Below are 22796 nucleotides of genomic sequence, written 5' to 3' on the forward strand. Positions count from 1 at the left end.
CCTCAGGGGATGTCCTACGGACAGCTTGGTCCCGCTCCCAATGTTCTCTGCTCTCTGCGGGGCCTGCCTGCTCCACACCATGGCGACGGCCAAGCAGGCCCTTCTGGGTGCTGTCTGCGGGTGAGCTTGCCTGCTCGCGGGTCGCTGCAGTGATGGCCAAGCAGGCCCTGCTGGCCGTAGACACTGCAGAGGCGGCAGAGCAGCGAGGCTTGATCTACTACCGGAGTGGGTGGATCCTGCCTCTCCACTTGGTCCCCGCGACCCCTGGCCAGGCTGACTGGCCCAAACACTCCAGCGGCGGGGCTGAGGGGACTGGGCGCTACCATCTTGTGGCTATGGGTGTCGCCATCTTTGTGACAGAGTGATGGTTAATTTGCATATTACTCTTTTATTAGATAGGGTTATTAGATAGGATTAGCATATATTCTTCATCAACATGTATTCCTAGAATATGTTTTTTAATATATATTATCTTAGAGAATAATCAACATATATTTTTTCATTCCCTAAGAATGAAAGGTGTTGTAACAGTTTGTCTAGGGAAGGGGTGGGGAACCTTTTTTCTGCCAAGGGCCATTTGGATATTTATCACATCATTTGCTTAATATAATTCACTTAATATAAATGTATGTTGCTATGAAAAAAGCTCCCAGATTTATTGAATTTTAAGTCCCACCTGTGGTTGCCTTGGCAGGGCCAGACCAAATGCTTTCTCGGGCCTTATACAGTACAGGGGCCAGACATTACCAAACCCTGGTTTATAGTCTTGCCTTGTCTAGGGGCTACCCAGTTGAAAGACATTATGAGAATGAGTGACGATTAACTTCATGTATTTACTACCTCATATGACAAAGATGTGGATTGAAGTTTCTTGGCTGTTCAGTTTTATTTTGCGAACTTACATGATAGGATAAGTATTGTACTTACAACTTTTATGATGTACAGATTAATTGAAGTAAGAAAATATAAGAGAAGGGCCCTTAGCTTATAGTCCATGAACTCTGCAGCATATATCTGAGTAGAAAATATTAACATTTACTTTGGAATATGCATGACTTTAGCCAATAGATAAGTTTACAACTTCAATTTTTATCTTTAAATTAGAATTTGGTGTATATATAAAGAAAGGGGTTGATATTAAGAAATTTATTATTTGAGACCACAATTTTGAATTCTTTGGATCAGTCAGTGAAATAGTTGTTTGCTATGATGTCAGCTAAACATTAATTCAATTTCTTTTCCCCCAGCACATTAGCCTTCATTAGATAGTCATAGTTGCTATTTTGATGTTCTTTCTACAGTTGTCAAATCTATCTGATGTGTCTTATATTAATAAATCTATCCTTTATGGATTATATTACAGACTTTCTGGGTCAGATGCTTGAGATGTAATTAGAAATTAGATTTCATACAATACTGTGGATAAGAATGTTTTAAGAAAATAAGTGATGTATTTATCGTTGTCATTTTTTCCTTTGCCACTTCCTTTATGTGTGGTCAGCACATACTCCATTTCTTTTCCACATTAGTCAGTGGGGGTCCTAAGACTGATATCCAGCAATCCTTCATTTAAAAAAAGATGGCCTCAAGGTTCCTTCCAGCTCCAAAGATGCTGGTCGAAAGCATGGCATGCATGCTATAATAGAAAGAGTGTGAGCTTTGGAGTCAGACTTGGATTCAGAGATCATCTGGAATGCTAGCTGGCTAGGTGACCTTTGACATGTTATTGCAGATGGAGTTAATAAGAGCTACTTAAAGTAGTAAATGAAGGGGACAAAATTAAATGATGAAATCAAGAAAAAAAACTATGTACATTTTTGACATCTGACAGATCCTCAGTAAATGCTCGTTCCCTATGGAGCTTTAATTTCAGACTGTTGTTGGACCAGTGAGATGAATAAAGTGAGGAGTGTATTTGTAAAGAGTAATTATCTAGGATGGAGGCCCCACCCTGTCTGCGTTAGAATCCTTAATTTATTGTGTGAGCTAGAAGAAGTTATGTAACCTCCCTGGACCTCAATTTTCTCATCTTAAAATGGATATTTGCACACCCATATTTATAGCAGCACTATTCACAATAGCCAAGATGTCCAGGGACAGAGGAATGCATAAACAAAATGTGGCGTACATATGTAGGGACAATGGAATATTATTCAACCTTTAAAAAAAAGGAAATCCTGTCATAGGATACAACATGCATGAACCTTGCAGACGTTATGCTAAGTGAAATAAGCCAGGCACAAAAAGACAAACATATGATTCCACTCAGATGAGGTATCTAAGGCAGTCACACACATAGAAACAGAAAGGAGAATGGTGTGCAGTGTTTAACGCTTCTTCATATCCCCTGTGAGTCACACACAGTAGACATATAACTTTGAGTTGTTTAAACTTATACAATTCCCACGTTGAGTTAATTAATGTATTAAATAGTTTAGATTCAGTTGTTACTATTGACAGAGCATAGAAAATGAACCAAATTTTTGACTTCTGTATTCTCAGCCACTACCATAATACTGATACATAGGAAATGCCCAGTGATTATTGAATAAATGAATAAATGATGAATGAATGAATTGTTCAGTTTCTAGAACTGTAAATAATAATTATAGACCATTAGTGATTAAGAAATAACAAATTCCTCAACAAAATCACTCAACTTCATGTTCCTGCAGAGGCTTTCTATACCAGATGTTTCATGATTTTTCAAAGCATATTTCTTTTAACAAGAATTAAAATAAAATACAAAAATTGATATGGTTAATGTGAATCGTAAGGCTTAAATCCGTAGGTTTTTATGTGCATTAGTTTTCTATCTCTGTTTTAACAAATTACCACCAACTTGGCAGCTTACAATAACATAAAGTTGTTACCTCACAGCTCTATAGGTCAGAAATCTAGGTGGGCTCAGTTCGTCTCTCTGCTCCAGGTGTCATTAGATTAAAGTCAGGCATTGGTTTGGTTTGGCTTTTTCCTGAAGGGATAATCCACTTCTAAGATCATTTCAGGTTGTTGGTAGAATTCACTTCCAGCGGTTGTAGGACTAAGGTTCCTGCTCCCTTGCTGGCTCAGCTGGGGTCATTGTCAGCTTCTATAGAGCTACCCATGTCCCTCCGCTCATGGCCTCCTCACCGTGAAGGCCAGCAAGTGGTGGCTCAGGTCCTTCCTCTGACTTCTGTCTCATTTCTCCTGCTTCCTGTCTGAATAAGCTCTGTATTGTAAGGCCTCATGTGATTAGATTGAGTCCACCTATGTAATCCAGAATAATCCTGCTATTTTAATCTTAATTTCAGCTGCAAAAAAAATCCTTTTTTTTTTTTCATATTAGGCTCTATCTAGGTAGGACATCTTGGAGTGATCATTATGCCTACCGCACCATGCCTGTCTTTTTTTGTTTGTTCCCTTGCAGTTTATCTGTTTATATAACCATACCATTTCTCCTTTAGAATTTTCCAGTGTGGATTTTGCTGATCACATTCCCCTGATTTTGTTTCACGTATTACTTTGTTTCCTATATTGTCTAGGAATTGGTAGTTAGATCTTGATTATAGCGGCATAATCATATCAGGTTCACTTTTGGGTAAGACCACATCATAAGTGGTGGTGGGTTCTATCTGCAGGCACTTACATCTGGCTGTCTTACTTCAGTAAGAATTGTGAAATCGTGATGTTCTAATTTTATCATTCTGCCTTCATTTAGTTTTCTTTAGCAACTATTCGGTTACACTGAGATGTCGTTCACATAGGAAATGCCAGATAAAACTCATTTCTTTTCTAATATTTTCCAGTTTTCAAAGTGAGTTGGTTATCAACCAAAAGTAATGTTAATTTTTTTCCAGTATAATTATTGATTCATCAATTTAGTATTTGAAATACTTCAGTCCATTGCAGTTATTATTATTTTTTTAATTTCTTTATTGGTTAAGGTATTACAAATGTGTCCTCATCCCCCCATTAACCCCCAACCTCTCCCCCCACACACACTCATGCTCTCATCCCCCTGTTGTCCGTGTCCATTGGTTTGGCTTATATGCATGCATACAAGTCCTTTGGTTGATCTCTTCCCCTTGCCCCCACCCTCCCCTACTTTCCCTCTGGGGATTGATAGTCTGATAAACAGCAATCAGACATTACAGTTATTATTGTCACTGATGCTCAAATATTCCCACCTTTGTTCAGTGGGAGCCGCTTGGATGTGGTCCCTGAGTCTTTTTGATAAGGCTTCAGTAATACTGATAGCGTCCATGCTTTCAGTATAACAGGCTGTTCCAGCTCATCTTTGAATTTCCTGCCTCATCAGCTATTTCTCCGTGGATCTCTAAATTCGTTGAAAGGAAAATAATATTTAAATTACCACAATCTAGGTACTAGAATGGTCATTGCTACTGGTTTGACCTTTGTTTCTAGGCTTCTTAGTGGTCTGAGCTAGGCAATACTGTGGTTTTTTTAAACAAGTATTATACTGATACTTCCAACTTAAATTCAGGATGATGGGATTTGAACTTAGCCTCATTTATTTATCATCTATCTCTTCTTTCTTAAGCTAAAAGAAAATCTGTTTCCTAATGACATCAGCATATTTCTTGTTTTATCCCAAAATACACTCATTAAAGTTATAAAAAAGCATAGTTTGAGAATTTTGTAACATTGTTTTTCATTTAATAATACCTTCCATAGTGATGTATATATTGCTTATTTCTTTTTAGAGCTGCAGAATACTTCATTGTGTTTATTCATCAGTCCTCTATCCATGGGAAATTGGCTAGTTTTTATTTTGTTATTTCAGATGTTGCCTCAATGAATAAATCTTTTTTATATTTTTGCCTATGTGTCCCTTGAACAAATTTTTGGAAGTGACATCACAAATTAAGCATGTAATTTTGTTTCCCCTCAGGCTGGCCCATAGAGTGGCATCAATTTTTATGAATTTTGTTATTTTAATAGGTGATAAGTAGTATCCTAAAAGTAGTTTAAATACTTGTTTCTCTTATTTTGAGCATTATTAGGTGATTTTGCTTTAAAACCTATATGTATATTTTTTGTTTGTGAACTGTCCAAAGCTCTTACTCATTTTACCATCAGATTATGGGCTTTTTTTCTTGTTCTGGAAGCTTGTTATACATTAGGAATATTAACCCTTTGTTTATGCTATAAATTGCAAATCTTTTCACTTTGTTGTTTGGCTTTTTACACACAGTTCTGAGGGGCTTTTTGCCATTTAAAAGGGCTCTTAAAATTTTTCACTCTGTCATATTGCATGTGGATTTTCAGACATAGTTAGGAAAGTATTTCCCACTCCTCTTAGCTATGGAGGAATTCACTCATTTTTGTTTGTTTGTTTTTTTAATATCTAATTTATTTGAAATTTATTATGTGTGGTGAGAGAAAAGTACTAGTTTTATTTTCTATAGCTATCAAATTAACCCAACATCACTTTAGTGAAAAGCCCATCCTTTCCCTAGTGGGGGGAAATGCCACCTTGTTGCCTGCTAATTGTCCCTGTTTACATGGTTTCATTGATCAGTATCTCATCATTATTTGCCTGTTATTCTGACCTGCATATGATGACAATGGAAATTAGAAGCATGTGATGCAATAGAAACTTTTAGTCCTAAAATCCATCCTATAAATACTGCTTAGATTTAGTTGTTTTGTTTAAATGAGGGGAATAAACTCTTTTGCATGTAGCAATGGAAGTGAGAAGAACAATAAAGAGAGATATATAAAAGTAAATTGTCTAAACTTTTCTGTAAAAGCCTTAAGAGGGCTTTGTGGGGAAGCAGCCTGATGCAGTTAATGCGTGGGGTGAGGATCCTGCCCCTGCTTTGTTGTGGGCACTCTTAATTTCCCAGAGCCTTAGTTTCCTCATTTTTAACATGCAGATAATAAAATCTTTCAGGGCTGTTGTGAGCATAGAAAGATTTGCGTGCAGTTGCTCAGCATAGAGCCAGTACATAATAGGCCCTTAGTGTTGGTTCTCTTCTTTCTCCCTCCAGGAAAAAATGCATCTATAATTTTTACTCTGAGATTTTCTCCAGCTACTCATGAAAATAAGAACTAGTCTTAATTTTGCTTTGCAAAGCTGATTAAATAAAAAGGGCAGATGAGAAATCAAGTTTTTACTCTCCCAATAACCCTGTAGTTGTTGCTGCCTTCCCTGGACAGCAGCCTTCCTGGGCTCTACTTTCAGAGTGAAACAGAAAAAGTGGGTGACAGCAATCATAGGGATTGTTGGCGTCTATGTAGTTGAGGGAGGCTTAGAAGGAGGAGAGAATTCAAGAAGAGGATTGAGAACTCTTGCTTCTCTCTTCCTAGTACAGCATTGTTTTTGGTCTTCCAGTTCAAAAGGGGAATCTGGCTTATAACATTTCACATTCAGAAATTTCCAGGAAATCGTCTCTTCATCTTGAACACCCCGGCCTACCCTGAAGTTGAGAGATCTGTCCCTAGAAAGAACAATTACAGTGCAATACAATTGGAAATGTGCGCATTTTTTTGACAAAACGCTTTATCTTTTAAGATTCCTATATCTGATTTTCTTTTATATAGTCCTATTTTGCTTTGTTTAGTCTAATAATTTTCAAAATTGTCTACTTTATTTTGTAATATATATATATATTAATATATAATATATATGGAATTCGTTTTCAAAAACATTTGAAAATCATTTTCATTTTTTTGATGAAAGGAACATTTATTCAGGTGCCAACAACCTGAGAAGATGGCAATCTCATGCCTTAACAACCATCTTTTTGAAAATAATTTTAAGAGTTAGTTTCTTTTCTGAATTATTGAAAGTCTATCATGACTTTAATTTGTAATTTTGTTTCTTTTTAAATAAACACATCTGAAGTAGTTTATGTAATTCATCATTCAGTGTTAAGAATTGTTATAATATGCATATGAAAAGGTACTATAAAAATAGGATTTAATAAGTTTTTACACTGCACTGATTATGTTTATGTAGCATTTGAAAAAGTGCAAATATATATTTTCATTAATTTTTGCATCAGTATTATGACATGTCATATTAACCCTAGTTTTTAGTTGAGAACACTAAGGCCCTAAGAAACTGAATTTTAAGTGGCCCAGGATCATACAGCCAACTCAAGTTCTAGCCTAGAAGAAATTCTTATTTCAATCTAATGTTCTCATCACAATGCTACAACTGAACTGAATTCATAAGAGCAAGAGTACTAGTTTAGACATGCATATATAATATATTTCCCATCACATCAGATTTTCTACTGAATGAATCTTATTCTTCATTTGCAATATTCCATTTGTAATTTTTCAACCTTGCTTAATTTTCTTAATATGAATAGCTAGCTACTTCTTTGGTGTGTCCAAATGAGAACTAATCTATATAATAAAAGCCCAGCAACCGAAATGGCAGAACAACCAGAAGGACTGTGGCCCCTCACCCTGGCTGGCCACACCCCCAAGGAGGACCCCCACCCCAATCAGGGGTGTGGCTGGCCTGCAAACTGCCTGCAGCCCCTCAACCCAGCCGGCCCTGCCCCCAAGTGGGGACTTCCACCCTGATCCGGGGCCCGCATCAGGGAAGGCTGGCCAACCCCCACCTGTGGACTGGGCCTCTACCCTATATAATCCTATTTAATAAAAGGGTAATATGCAAATTGACCCTCACAGCAGAACAACCAGAATGACTGCTTGACCATTGAGGTGCACTGATGAGGTGTACTGACCACCTCTTGGTCTCTTTCCCCAGCCAGCAGGCTCCAATCACCTGATGGTGAACAGGGAACCAGGGGTGGGTGGCAGGGAACGTAGGTGGCACTAGGCCAAGGCCCCTGCCCCACCAATCACCCTACATACAGAGGGCAACCTGTGGCGGGGGCAGGACCTGCAAGTGGAGAGGAACAGCCAACATCTTGGTCCCTTCCCCTAGCCATCAGGCTCCAATTGCCAGATGGCGAACAGGGAACAGGGGGTGGGTGGTGGCAAGGAGCAGGGCCAGCTGCAGGCAGCCAGGGAAAATGGCTCTGATCGCAGGCCAGGCACGAATTTCATGCGCTGAGCCTCTAGTTATGGAATAATACAGTCTTCGGGTTACGTCGAACCAGATGTATGTCATTTTGTGGTTACGTCATCATCTCTCATTTATTTATAAAAAAAAAAGTTCCATCATTTCGACGTATGTACATATGTGCTTTATGTTTTTTATCATTTATTTACCACAAATAAGGTCAGGAATTGTTATCTTTCTTTTAAATTTCTTTTACTGTTTTACTTCATTACTGCTGTGTATGTGCTCCATGTGAGTGGCGTAGGTGCTTATGTAGGTGGGTTCCAATTTACTGCGAAAATCACATTACATTGCTCTGTAGGAACAGATCTCTGACATAACCCGAGGACCTACTGTATTCCGGTAATTTGAAATCTCTTGAGGATTCTCACCAAAAGTATCTTTAAAAGGCACAAAAATAGCACTGTTAGAAAGAACTTGGTGCTAAGGTCTGATTTTGTTTTCCAGGTGGCATTGCATGCCTGTGGAGTGGCAACAGACATGGTGATTGAGCACTGCATCCAGACACGGGCTGCCTTCGTCACGTGCCCTTGCTGTTACGGTTTCATTCAGAATACCTCCAAGTTTAATTTTCCAAAAAGGTGAAAGTCAGTGTTCTACTTAAGGCAGGAATATGGGGATTAAACCAATGCACACTATTCTTTTGATATAAAGTTGTAATGAGACTTCAGTTATGAGCTCTTTTCCTCTTTCCGCAATGGCAAGTACTGTTTATGTTTTACAAGGAAGAGAGGGTCTCCCCGATGCCTGCCCTTGATTCTTCTCCTGGATCAAGCTCTTGCAGAAATTTAGAAGCAAGTCTGTTTAGGAGTCCGACGACCAGAAGTCTTACGGCTTCAGCACTTCTCTGTGTACTTCTGAATGGAACTCATTCCCTATGAGAGGCAGGAGGTGTGGTGGTTAAGTGCTTAGGGCCTGGAAGTATTTCTCCTGGTGCAAATATTGGCTCCTCATTCTTTTATAAGTTGTTTCACCTCAAGCAACTTACTTAAACTCTTTTTGCCTACATTTTCTCATCTACAAAATGGAGGTTATAATAGTAAATGACCTCATGATTTTTGTGGGAATTGAGTGATATATATGTAAAGCCCTTAGAAGCCACCATAGAATTTACACTTAATTAACATAAGCTGTTGCTAGTTACAGTAGTAGCAGCAGTGTTTTTAAATACTGCCCATGGGTGGTGATGATTAGTCTGCAAGTTCGACAGCCATTTTTGCAGTGCTTCTTATCCCACATAGTCGGGCTGACATTCTAATTCTCTTCCCTTTAACTCAGCCTCATGGAGGGCCACTCCTTTGGTGTGTATGGCATTTCACTCTCTGAGCCATAGTTATTGAGAATCATGCCAATCATTGTAACTATAGAACAGATTCAATATGTTAGTTTTGGAAGTTTATCCTATAATGTGTCAAAAATGATTTCTTGATCATTTGCATCATTACTTTTAAGAAGTTTTATAATTTAATTTTATTAGTGTTTATACTTAAAAGCTTCTTATCTACATAATTTAGAGTTAAAAGTAAAAACAATAGCCTTCTTATTTTTGTCTTCCATTGTTTTGTTCTTTACTACAATTTGCAACTAATTGAGAAAAAAATAAAGGAACTCTGGACAAGCCAAAAATAGACTATAACTTGCAGCTTGTTCAATAGCTGAAATTTCATGTTATTCTAAATCTACTTAGATAAAATGCATATTTTATAACACACCAAGAAATTTAAGGCTAGCAATAGAAAGATTCTTAAGAATGCTAATTTGAGTTGCTCAGCCTGCACTCTCACTTAACTGATTTTAAAGTCTCAACTTAAAGCTGCCAATCACATCTCTGTAGATATACTGACATTTGCACCCTTTGTCATTGGAGAACCACTCCAGGGTCACTATGCCCCTGCCCTAATCACTCCAAGGCCAGGTAGCAGACAACTAGGGAAAGCCCCTGTGCCCCAGAGATTGCTCACATTATTCACACTGGCCAATCCTAAGCGTGTGCACCCTGCCTTGCCATGCCTTCCCAGGGAATCTGCAATAAAGGCTCATTCCCTCTGCCTCCTGACCCCTGGTGCTTCCCCTGTGGCCCTGCGTCGTGACATGTCATCCCTCCTCTTGGGAACTGTGAGGAATAAACTGTCTTTTTAATGGCAGCCCCCTCCTGACCTGTTGGACCCTCTGCTCCTGACTAACAATAAAACTTTCATTTGAAAACAGATTAAATCTGTGGGCACTCATGCGGGGAAGAGAAAAAAAATGACTGTGCTTCTCTAATAGTATAAACAATCTTTGAAATAACTTGTTTGTAATTAATAACAAATTGATGGTATGTTTTGCCTTTATATAAAGTCATTTCAAACTGACATAGTTTTTAGTTCAGGATAGCATTACATACTCTTCAGATAAAATATTTTTTTAATTATAATTTAAATAAAATTTTAGTTCCTTCAAGACTATTTCTATTCTTAATATTTGGTATTTTAAATTATGACTAATTTCTTTTTCTTTTATATTTCAGTGAACAATTTAAGAAAACTTTATCATACAAGGTAACCTTTAAAGATCTAGATGTATTCTTAATATACTTTTTATCTTTTTTATATATTTTCCTCTCAGATTTCTAATAGAGTATATAATCTACAGTATAGTTATATTTTAATTACTCATGGACATCTAATGTGGAATTTCTTATTGAAATCAAGGTTAATCTTTACATAGTTGACAAGTTTTTGTAAATGGTCTGAGCATTTACCCTGGATGCAAGCCAACTAGTTAGCCTGCCACAGTCTCATGGAAGCTGAGAGAAGACAGGAGACTCCTGTGTCAACGACAAACACAGCTATTGCTCACAGTGATGGGGGTAGCCAGACTATCATTTTTGCACCGACTTCCTGAGGCTCAGTGCCTACAGGGCAGCACAAAAAGAGCCAGGTAACACTTATACACACACAGTGAGTTGCATTACAGGAAAAGAAACCTGAGCTTAGGAAACCCAAATGTTTTAAGATGTAATCTTTAAATAAGAATGCCTGCCCTTTACTCTGGAAGAAGACACTATATAGTTTCTAAGGCTGTTTCCTAAACAAACATCTTTAAAAGGATAATCTGGAAGAGAGACAAAATTATCAGTAAAAGTAAATATTTTAGGCTTTGCCAGCCACTTACAAATCTTCCACATATTCTACATTGTCCTTGTCTTTGTTGTAAGTTTACAACCCTTTAAAAATATAAGAAAATAATCTTAACGTTTGAGCCGCACAAAATCGGGTCATAGGCTGGATTTGGCCTGTGGGCCATAGTTTGCCAACCCCTGATCTGAAACAAAGGCAGTGCCTCTGCTCACAGACATGAAGAAACACAGGAGCCCCACAGAGAATTGTTTCCCAATGGTAGGCAGCACGTTACACAGTTCTGAGTTGCCAACCTGAGCAGAACAGTTTCCAGCTTGCTTTCTTTTTTTAATAATTTTTTTTACTTTTCAATTATAATTGACATATAATATTACAATAGTTTCAGGTGTTCAACCCTGTGATTAGATATTATATAACTTACTAAGTGGTCATCCCGATAAATCTTGTACCCACCTGACACCAGGCACAGTTATTAGAATAATACTGACCATATTCCCTGTGCTGTACTTTACATCCCCATGACTATTCTGTTACTGCCAATTTGTACTTCGTAATCCCTTCACATTTTCACCCAACTCCCCTCCCATCTGTTGACTATCAAAATGTTCTTTGTATCCATGAGTCTGTTTTTGTTCTGCTTGTTTGTTTTTTACATTCAATTATTAATAGATATGTCTTTATTGCCATTTTATTGTTCATGTTTCTCTTTCTCTCTTTGTCCTCCTCCTCCTCCCTTCCTCTTCTTCCTCCTCCTCCTTCTCCTTCTCCTTCTTGTCTGAGAAGCTCTTTATATGTCCTTGCATTCTAAATGGTAGCTTTGCTAGGTAGGGTAATCTTGGTTGTAGGTCCTTAGTTTTTATCACTTTGAATATTTCTTGCCACTCACTTCTGGCCTGCAAGGTTTCTGTAGAGAAATCAGTCTTATGGGAGCTCACTTGTAGGTAACTAACTGCTTTTCTCTTAAGATTTGCTCTTTGTCTTTAACCTGTGGCATTTTAATTATGATGTGTCTTGGTGAGGACCTCTTTAGGTTCATCTTACTTGAGACTCTGCACTTCCTGGACTTGCATGTCTATTTCCTTCACTGGATTAGGAAAGTTGTCCCAGAGACCCTTTACACTATCCTCATTTTTTTTTTTAGATTCTTTTTTTTTTTTTTTGCTGCTCTGATTATGTGTTTTTTGTTGTTGTTTTTTTTTTGCTTCTTTATATTCCAAATCACCGTTTTGATTCTCAGCTTTATCTATTCTCCTGTTGATTCCCTGTAAATTACTCTTCATTTCAGTTAGTGTATCCATCATTTCTGACTGTTTCTTTTTCATGGTTTCCATGACCTTTTTATGCAATTTAATATCTCTCTAAGTTCATCTACTCTTCCCTTAAGTTCACCAAACATCCTAATAACCAGTGTTTTGAACTCTGCAGCTAGTAGATTGCTAGTCTCTATTTTGTGTAGTTCTTTTCCTGGAATTGTGTTCTGTCCTTTCATTTGGGACACATTTCTTCATATCCTCATTTTGGCCACCTCCCTGTGCTTGCTTTATGTATTAGGTAGAGCTGCTGTATCTTCTGAGCTTGGTAGAGTGGCCTAATGTAGTCGGTGTCCTGTAGGGTCCAGTGGTACAGCCTCCCCATTCATTGGCACTGGGTACTCCAGGTGTACCCCCAACCACCAGGTGGACTGTGTACACCTCCTGTTGTTGAGTTTTAATTTCTGTTGGCACATCAATGGGAGGGAGGGATTTACCCCCAGGATGATCAGCTGCAAGGACTGGTTGTGGCCACCATAGAGGATCAACTGTACAGGGGCCCACCCATGGAGCAGAACTTACTCCAGCAGGGCCCAGGTGCCTGCTGAGCCAACCCCTTCAGTTTGTCACTTGTGGAGGTGGTTGGGTGGTGCTTCAATATGGTCTGAAGCTGTCCACCTGGTGTGCTGGCTCTGGGGCCTCCCAGGAGGTGTAGTCAAAGGTCAGCCACCACCTGTGTTCTTCCCAGAGCCACCAGGCATGAGCTACATAGTGATCTGCAGATGGCTGCTTCTTGTGCTGGGCTTGGAGGTTGGCGGTGCCCAGGAGAGGCCAAGCTGAAAACCAAAGCCAACTGCTGCTAGTGCTGGGCCAGGAGCCTTTTAGCAAGAGGTACAGGGCATGCTGAGGCCAGATGCTGTGTTTTACAAAGATTTTAGGAAAGTCTGAAGCATGAGCCAAGACATGCTATTCATATGGGAAAGCCACTGGAAACAGCATGGGTGGGCCTACAAGTTGGTGAGGTGGTGTATCAGGGAGTCACTAGGCCAGGGTGAACAGTGATAGCCAGTTTGATGGAGACTCAGATATAGTGCCCACCTCCCAATTTTTATCCACCACACATGGGTGTAGGACCAGCCCATTTTGAGTCTCCAACCCTCCTACCAATCTTGATGTGGCTTCTTCTTTATATCTTTAGTTGTAGGATTTTCATTCAGGGAGATTTCAGGCAGTTCTGAATGATAGCTGTTCTGTAGTTTAGTTATATTTTGATGTGGTTATTCTTGGATGCAAGTACAGCACTTACCTATGCCACCTTCTTGACTAAAAGCCCCAGTTTCTAGCTTTCTGAACATCGCTATTAACTAATTAAATGATCAATAGCATGACATAATACAATCTAAGAAATGATCATATTTGAGAGAAATGCATAAATAATCCTATTAAAAGTCGATAAATTAGATTGGATTTTTAGTTTGGTTAATTTAACTTCCAGCAAAAACTCACTAAGATATGTAGTATCGTTTTATATAGCAGCCTTGCCTTCTACGAATTTTACTTTCTTCTCTTTCCAACAGTGAAATCGATGCAGTGACCTAAAAATGTTCATTCTACCACCTTGGCACCTATATCTCCTCCACCTGTACCTCTTAAATGCCCAGCTCCAACTCTGTCTCCTACCTCTCACCTCTCTCCAACCCCCCACCTCTGCCCACCTATATACACAGAACCTGCAGAGAAGAGAGAAACTTTTGTGTTCATGCTTTTATTCAGAATCGGCACTTTCCTCATCTTTGCATACAGGATTTAAGTTTTCATATCCTGGGGAACTATAAGATTTGGGGGCAAAATTAGTATCCCAGGAATTTTATTTTCATAAGATTCAAAACACCTCACCTTACTCTCCCAAAACTCTGCTAATAAAGTAGAAAAGGAATTGAAAAATAACCAAAAACGAGAGGCTTGTTCTAATCCCTCCTTGAGTGATGCTAGGTAAAGCAAACTGAGAGAATGCATAGCAGAAGCCTGGGGAAGTGAAGTCAGGTGCCACAATCTTACTGCCTAGAAAGGAAAGAACAATTCCTAGAGGTAAAAGAGGCGGGGCACCCAGGCTCTTCCAGAGAGCAGAAAGTTCCTCTTTATCACCTCTTTCTCCCACACCCCCCAAAGCTGCTTGGCCACCAGCCTTTTTGAGGGTCTCAGATGTAAATGCTCTATAGAGAAGTCTTCTTGAATATTGTGGCAAGATGGTACCTTAGTATTTCTTAACTTAACCATGATGGGTGGGCTGGCAGACAGAACTACATGGACTTAGTGCCCCAATCTCTTGAGAGTCACTTTAGAAATGTTTTCCTCCATGTTCAATTAGCCAACACAGCAGGTGAGTACCTACTGTGTGCCTCACCCTTTTGGTCTTTAACTTCTACAGGGGAGAACACATACATAGATAATTCTAATAATTTGTGTATGGGTGGGACTTATCAGGACAAGAGAAACAAACCTCATCTGAGGTTGGGATTGCCTCAGTATTACCTATATACTTATATTTAAAATGAATCTTAATTTACAAACATCATGAGGACAAAGGGTATGCTTTTTCTTGCCTTTCATGGTATATAATTCTAATTTCTTCTGCCCCTTTTTGACTTACGGAAACTTAATAAAAGTTATTTATTTGAACCATCTTATTAGTACTCTAGACATTGCCACTAAATGTTACAGTGAGCATTGAAAAGTTAACCCTTCTAAAAGACCCAGCATTGCACTCATTTCAATTAGCTTATTTAAAAATGGAGGCTGCAAATTGAATGTACAGAAGACCAAGGAGACAGGTGATGAAGCTGAGTTCCACCCGTTGGCTAAGCTGACAGGTGAGATCATTTACACACTAAGAAAGTGCAGCTGTTCTGAATGAACAGTTGCCTGGGAGCATTGCAGTCATCTTGACTGCAAGGAATCACTCACCTTTGGCTACTTGCGGATTTCAGAGTGCGGTGCAGATTCATCAGCTCTCATCCCGCTGAAGCAGTGGTTCTCAGCCTTGGCTGCACATTAGAATCACCTGGGAATCTTTTTAAAATCCTGATTTCTGGGCCTCATCCTCCGGAAATTCTGTTTCTTTGTTACTAATGTTGTGGCCCTACCCCATAACAAAGAAACAGAATTTCTGGAGGATGAGGCCCAGAAATCAGGATTTTAAAAAGATTCCCAGGTGATTCTAATGTGCAGCCAAGGTTGAGAACCACTGCGAAGCCTTCTTCTCTTTTTATGAATGCACCTTTCCTGACATTGTTAAGCAGAAGTAATACTTTCCCTCCCATTCCTTCAGATCCACTTTATGGTTCCTCTTAAAGCAGAAGTAGGTACACCTCCTGCAGCATTTGGAGTGAGAGGAGAGTGAGTGAGCCAGGGAAGAGTGGGGACTGAGCAAAGGGTAGAGAGAGGGGAGGGCGGGGGAGTAGCCAGCACTCGGGGTGCTGGGTCCCTGGAGAAAGACAGAAGCCACCGTGATCCTCTGCAGCGCTTCCTTTCCTCTGGTAGTAGGAACGCCACTTAGAAGGTGTTTTTGGAGCCATGTTTCTGAGATTCAAATTTCATTAAAGGAAAAATGTAAGTGAACGTTAGGTCTTCTAGTTTAACATTCTATAATCACCAATTGTAAGTATATTTCTGCTAAAAGCAGCTGTTAAATGGCCCTGAGCATCTTCCGTGCCTCTGCTGCCGAGACTGCCCTTCAGATGTAGAGCCGTCTACCTGAGGGAAATGAGGTTCTGAGCACTGTGTTCTGACAATGTGCTTATTTCAGAAGTACTGTTTGTGCAGCGCTTTATTCAGTTAATGTAGAACTCTAGAAAAATGAGGTCGTTTTAAAAAATATGTTTAATTTTGAAGCAAAAGGTTAAAACAAACCCGCATTCTATTGCTTTCTCTTTTAGGAACACATGATCCTGTGCCGATTTGCAGATCAGACAGCTGTCCAGCTTCCACCCCAACGAAGGCTCGTAGGTATGTGTTTTCACCGCAGCTGCTGAGCAGATTACGTACCGCAGGCCTAGGAATGAATGGAGCGACTCTGTACGGGAAAAATTGGTTCATTTATCAACAAGAAACTAAAGATTACTTCCCCCAGAAAACTTAATCCATATTGAAAAAGGCTTTGCAACAATAACAACGCTTTATCCCACTTTTGTTAATAATACTTTTAAGTTAAATACATTTTTAATGTTTGTACATTGAGTAGCATTATTGTTAGATCTTTTACTGTTACGAACAAACTGAAGGACCTACCAAAAGCCCCATAAGAAAATAAAAAAGATCAACTATGCGCACCAAAACTGATGGATTGAAAAGGTATGAACAAGGATGGTAATGTCCTTCTCGGAAAAAAACAGATGCTTGTATATTATTAATCATAGACCAATATGTTTGACATTTATAATGTTAAATATTGCCTAAATGGAAATGCCTACCATGGCATTTCAAGTTTAAGTGATAAATGTATCCAAGACTTTGCTTTAGGAAAAGAAATGACATGTAGAAGGACAATGGCAGCTAACAATTATTGAACATTTAAACACTGTGCTGAGTGCCCTCCACCCATTATCTTAGTAAATTCTTATAAAAATATCTATGGGATGTGCACATACTACTATTTATATTTTAGAGATAAGAGAACTGAGACAAAAACTTGCCCAGGCTCCTTCATCCGGTAGATGTCAGAGCCACCCTATGAACCCAAATTATTTGATTCCAGCCATGAAGCTCTTGTCCATTTTTGCCCACCAGTGATGGAGTCCAAAGTTAGGGCTTCCAATGACTGAGTAGAATCCAAACTAGTCTTAACAATTACTTAGAAAAGCCCCACGTTGGAGACCATCCTGGTCTGGAAAACAGATTACGTTTCTTCAGCAGAGTGCCAGACGGAGTCATTAGCTTTCATCAGGGGCCGTGTTATATGAGAACTAGTTGCCATTAAACTCTACAGTCAAAGTCAGCATAGCAAGGTAGCCACCGTGGAGAGGCATTGGAGACCTGAAGCTGAAGGAACAAGTGATTTCCTTCTCTTTCTCACACTCTGGTGCGTAAACATGGAAAAAAGCTTGCTCCTTCCTGCCTGCCACCTCTCTCTCTCTTCCTCCTCCTTTTCCCATTCCAACACTTTGAGTTAGTTGAATGTACATTTGATGTATAGTCCAATATACATACTGAGGTCTAATTTACATATATATCGAATTACGTTTTATATAACTTCACCAGACTCAGAGAAGACATCACTGGTGTGCTGGGTGGGGGTGCACATGGTGACGTTTCAGGCATTAAACCGGAAGGGAGTGGCTGGAAGGGAAGCTGCTAGTTAAGGACGAGAAGCATTTGGAATGATTAGTAGAAGAGCGGGAAAGTCAGGTTCAAAGTCAGACTCCATAAAAAGTCTACATCTGTACTTTGCACAGGTCATACTTTTGTTCTGTGAACATTTTAGGAAGCTTCCCAGACCCTAAAAGGTAGACTTCCAACAACTGCATTTCAGTTGTAAAGATACTGCCTCAACATGTGAACATGAGATTCTGGACAGGGATCAAAGCCAAGGCTAAATGAGCTGTGGTGTAAACCCAGGGTGGGTACTGAAGGAATGTAGGGCATCCCATCTAACAGAGAATGTTTCATTTAAGTTGAAAAGTAGATGGAGGTGGGAGGGGGCATTTACAGAAGTCTTAGAGGAGGAACCATAGTTTAAGGGGGAAAAGTTAGCCATCTGGCTGTTGATGAAGAGGGGTGATTTAGCCTAAATGGAATCCTAGACATCTTTCTTTATATCACTCTTAAGACAGTTAATCTTTTTTGGCATGAGCCTTTTAAGGAAAATATACAAAATATTTTAAAATGGAATCTCTGGTTGCCAATTCTTCCTACTGATTTCACCTTCCAGTTTTTCTGTGAGGCTTCTTCTGTCTTCCACTGAAGAACTGTTCCATTTCAGTTTCTGTCTTCACTTCTGAAGCTTTCGTTTAGCAGAATCAGCCGCCTTTTAAATACATCCATTAGAAATAATGCTTAGGTATCATTATAATTATTGAGGAAAAATGGAATGAAATTTATGGAGTCAATAACCTTTTTTCTGAAAATAAAGAACTTGAAAGTCTAAAAGCCATAACTTTTAATATATTCAACCCCAAATCATTTTTTTCCTGGGCTACTTTTGAAATAGAAGTTTGCCAAACAAACACAAATTCACTGCTTTACTTGCCAGTCAGGTTTCCTCTTGTTTTGCAAAGGTTACAAAGAAAATTGAATACCACTATTTCATATGCGTACAGGAGCTCTGAAAATTAGCATTATATTACACTCAGCATTACACATCTACCTGAAATAATCAGCACACAATTTAGAATTTTCACAAATATTTTCTATTTCTCACTTCTTTATTGTCCTAAAAAATCCAGGTGCAAACTGCAGCATTCTTTCAGATGGCTCTCTGTTTGCTTGTCATTTTAGATATGAAAAGCAGATATTGTTTGTTTCACAGTATGACAGATGATGTGTTCTCATAGGGTATGAAGAGGAAAGGTCTTTACATGGATTTTTAATCAAAGTGGGAAACAGAATCTGTAGTTTTTATTTGAGATTTATTTATAAACATATTTTAGAAGGTTAACATTATTTAAATTACTAGTGGAAACAAATCTCAGACATGTTATACATTTGTAATTGTTTTCTCTCCACACTGATCAAGAATTAAATGAAAGAGACACTAAACAGGACGTGGGGGCAAACAGCATTCTCCATACACCTATAGATTGTGTCACTGTTTAGGGTCCCTTAAATGAATTGAAATGGCACTGTTAGCTGGACTGTATCTCATGAAACCTTGGGCTGTATTTCAGGAAAGCAGTGCATGTGCCTGGTGGATCTGGACCGAGCAAGAGCTGCAGAAGAGCGTGGCTACTCCGTTCAAGTGATATCCATGGAGCCAGAGAGCTGCTCTCCCAAAAATAACATGATCGTCGGCGTCCCCATTTAGAATGAGATATTCCCATGTGATGTTTTGCCATTTGTCTTCATGATGAAAGCCCAGTGGCATTCGGGAGGTTCTTGGCACAAGTAGGAAGCAGCATTAGCCATCTTGAACCTATTGTGCTCAGGAAGGAAAGCAGCAAGGAAATCTTTGAAGAAAGGCGGCCTGCAGAGCATCGCAAATGCTTTTATAATGTGTGATTAAAAGCCACTGGTTTTCATAGTGAGAGTGAGCTGAAGTCCCGGCTGCCAGCAGAATAATACTCTCTAGTTGAGGTTCCATCGCTGGAATAACAATTTCCTTCTCAGTTCACAGCTTTTCTGATCTGGCTAATGTGGTGTTCAATTCAAAACAATGCACGTGTAGCCTTTATAATCACGTAGATACCCCAGTGGAGGCCAAAATTCGACTCAGTGGGGTTTGTGTGTTTGCTTTATATGTCTAACAATAGTACTTTTTCTATCATTTTTTTAAAAATCTAGTCAGGTAATTACAGAATGATTAAACTTTTAAGCTGGGGTGCGTTGGATTTGTACCTTATTTCATATACTCAATTTAAATATACTCCCATAAATCACCTAATGAAATCATCTCTGGTTCAAACATTTTATATGAAGACATTATAATATAATTGTAGTATATTTTCCATTATGGGCATATATAATTTGGACATAAATTCTGACTAATCAGTAACTACATTAATTAATTATTGAAGATCCATTATTTTCAAGACTATGAAAAAGATTACTGAATTAGTTAAGTTCTTTATATCATAATGGTCACAGGATTTGTTTTTCAGATATCAGTCATATTTGAGGAGTATAACTTATTGAGTATAAATCAGAGGTGGGAGAAGTATACGTATATAAGCTTATTTGAATAGTTCTCTCTACCCAAATTCTTATTCCACCAGCCAAAGTTTTTAAGGAGGGAGGGCTTGTCCTTTCACAGTCTGCTTTTTTTTTTTTTTGTTACGTATCCTAAGCTATTCCATTTCAGATACAATTTAATTCATTATTGTTGATGGTTTCAACTCTGTATGACATACCAGGAGGAGAAAGGTCTTTAGTAAATAACTCTTTTATCACTGTGGGTTAAAATACAGGAAAAATTTATGGGAGTTGGGGGGTGTACTCTTTGCACCTATAAAACACTATGCTTTTATCCTCGCCTTTTTAAAAATTAAGGTATAATTTACAGACAGTAAAATAACAGATTCTAAGTGTTTTGTTCGAGAGGTTTTGACAGCTGTGTACATGGTGCAACTGCCACCAATAAGCTATAGAACATTTCTATCAGCCTAGAAAGTTCTCGCGCATCCCTTTCAATTCAATATCCTTCACCCCAACTGCAACCACTCTCTTATCCTATCACCCTTCATATGTCCGGCCCATTTTGTCCTTCAACTAAATCAAGTCATTTAGTATGTAGTCTTTTGTATCTGACTTCTTTTGCTCAACAGTATTTTTGAAAAATATTCACATTATTGATATATTTTGATACATTTATATAATGGAATGCTATGTAGCTGTAAGAAGAGTCTTCTTACAGCTACATAGCATTCCATTATATAAATGTATCAAAATGTGTTTACCCATTCTCCTGTTTGTATTTATTTGGATTGTTTCCATTTTGAGGATATTATGAATGAAGCCTGTGAATGTTCTTGTACAAATCCTTTTATGGATATATATATTTTTATCTCTCTTGAATACATACCTAGTAGTGGAACTGCTGGGTCATTAAATAAATGAATGTCAGTTGCCAAACAATTTCCCAAAGTAGTTTTACCATTTTATATTCCCACCAGCAACATAAGAAAGTTCTAGTTCTCTAAGCCCTCTCTCCAACATTTGATATTGTCAGTCTTTTTTATTTTAACCATTCTGGTGGATATGAAATGGTATTCCATCATGGTTTCAATTTTCATTTCTCTGATGACTAGTGATGTTAAGCATCATTTGTAGTGTCTATTCAAGTCTTTTGCTCATTTGTAAAATTAGGTCAATTGGATTTTTTATTGTTTATTTATAAGAGTTCTTTATATGGTCTGGATATGAGTCTTGTCAGATATATGTATTGAGAATATTTTTTCCCAGTCTGTGGCTTACCTACTCATTTTCATGATGAATGTTTCCATTTTCATAAAGCCTAACTTACATCATTTTTATAATCAAATATTTTGTGTGTTCTCTCTAATAAATCTTTACCTACTCTAAGGTTATGAAGATTCTTCTTGGTATCTTATAGAAACTTTATGGTTATAGATTGTTACATTTAGTAAATGTATCTATTGAGTTTTTACATCCAGGAACATAATACATCTTATCATGTGTTTATTTAATTCTTCTTTAATTACTCTCAGCAGAGTTTATTATTTTCAGTGTAACTACTTTATTTATGATTATTTGTCTAGTGACTGGGTGCATGGATTCGTGCACATTGAAAGGAAATTAATTAGAAAAAATATTTCAGGTACATTCTGTCAACGATGCAGGCTTCTTTCGGATTTAGAGGTACGTTTTGCCAATAGTTGGTCTTCAGACATATTCTGTCGACCATGCTGCTTTCTTTCAGCTTCAGAATGTCAACAAAAACAATCAAATTCATGATAGGCAATGACAGATCGAAACACACATGTGCAGTTGGCGCCAGTGAGAGCTTTATATGTATCATGCATGCGCAAGTCAAGGTTTATTTTTAAATTGCCAGTGCGCGTCATATGTACTGGTCGGTCAGGTAGTCAGACAGACATAGGGTCGGTCACTCAGCCTCATAGTTTTAATGCTATTACTTTGAGCTTTTTACATGCTGTTCCCACTACCCAAAAATAAGCCTCTTCTTATCCCTCCCACTAGCTTAATCTCATTCAGTCTTCAGTTTTTAGATTTTACGTCCTAGGGAAAGCCTTTCCTGACTTCCCTGGAGTACCTGTTATAGAATGTGCACCATCAGAGCAGTCTTCTGCATCCTCCCAGGTACTCGAAGAGCTGCCCCCCATCAAAAGCCCATATGATGAATATAGAGAATAAAAAGGCACGTGACCCCCTCTGTTCTCCCATCCTTGTTCTCAGTCATGGGATTCTCTGGCTGTGGTGGCTGTAGCTAGGCAAAGACATGGGTGTTAATGATTCCTCTTGGATCATGATTTTTGTGTGTAAATCCTTGCAAGGCTTTTTCTTAGCAGGGAAGATAAAAGGTGTTGGATGTAGGCAGCAAAAAGTTTGTTGTAATGACAACAATCCCAGAAAATGACCCAATCTCACCCCAACCCTTGTCCATGAAAAGCAAAGCTGCTCCTCACTGGTCTGCTTCAAGGTTGTAATATTAGAAGCCAGAGCTTATCTTTCATTGGCTTTTGA

General features: G+C 38.6%; 1 protein-coding gene across 1 annotated transcript in view; it reads left to right on the forward strand.

The window, feature by feature from the left end:
• The window catches only part of GSTCD (glutathione S-transferase C-terminal domain containing), a 141191-nt gene extending 119538 nt beyond the window's left edge, over window positions 1–21653 (forward strand). Inside the window, exons 9-12 of the mRNA XM_070433268.1 lie at window positions 8498–8631; window positions 10560–10590; window positions 16358–16427; window positions 19304–21653. Of these exons, the coding sequence (XP_070289369.1) occupies window positions 8498–8631; window positions 10560–10590; window positions 16358–16427; window positions 19304–19440 (372 nt within the window). The 3' untranslated portion in view covers window positions 19441–21653. The remainder of the gene's footprint in view (window positions 1–8497; window positions 8632–10559; window positions 10591–16357; window positions 16428–19303) is intronic.
• The last annotated feature ends 1143 nt before the right edge of the window (window positions 21654–22796 follow it).

The sequence above is a fragment of the Myotis yumanensis genome, unplaced genomic scaffold (assembly GCF_028538775.1).
Source record: "Myotis yumanensis isolate MYYU_CA2020_CCGP unplaced genomic scaffold, mMyoYum1.0.hap1 SCAF_1, whole genome shotgun sequence".
NCBI classification, from domain to species: domain Eukaryota; kingdom Metazoa; phylum Chordata; class Mammalia; order Chiroptera; family Vespertilionidae; genus Myotis; species Myotis yumanensis.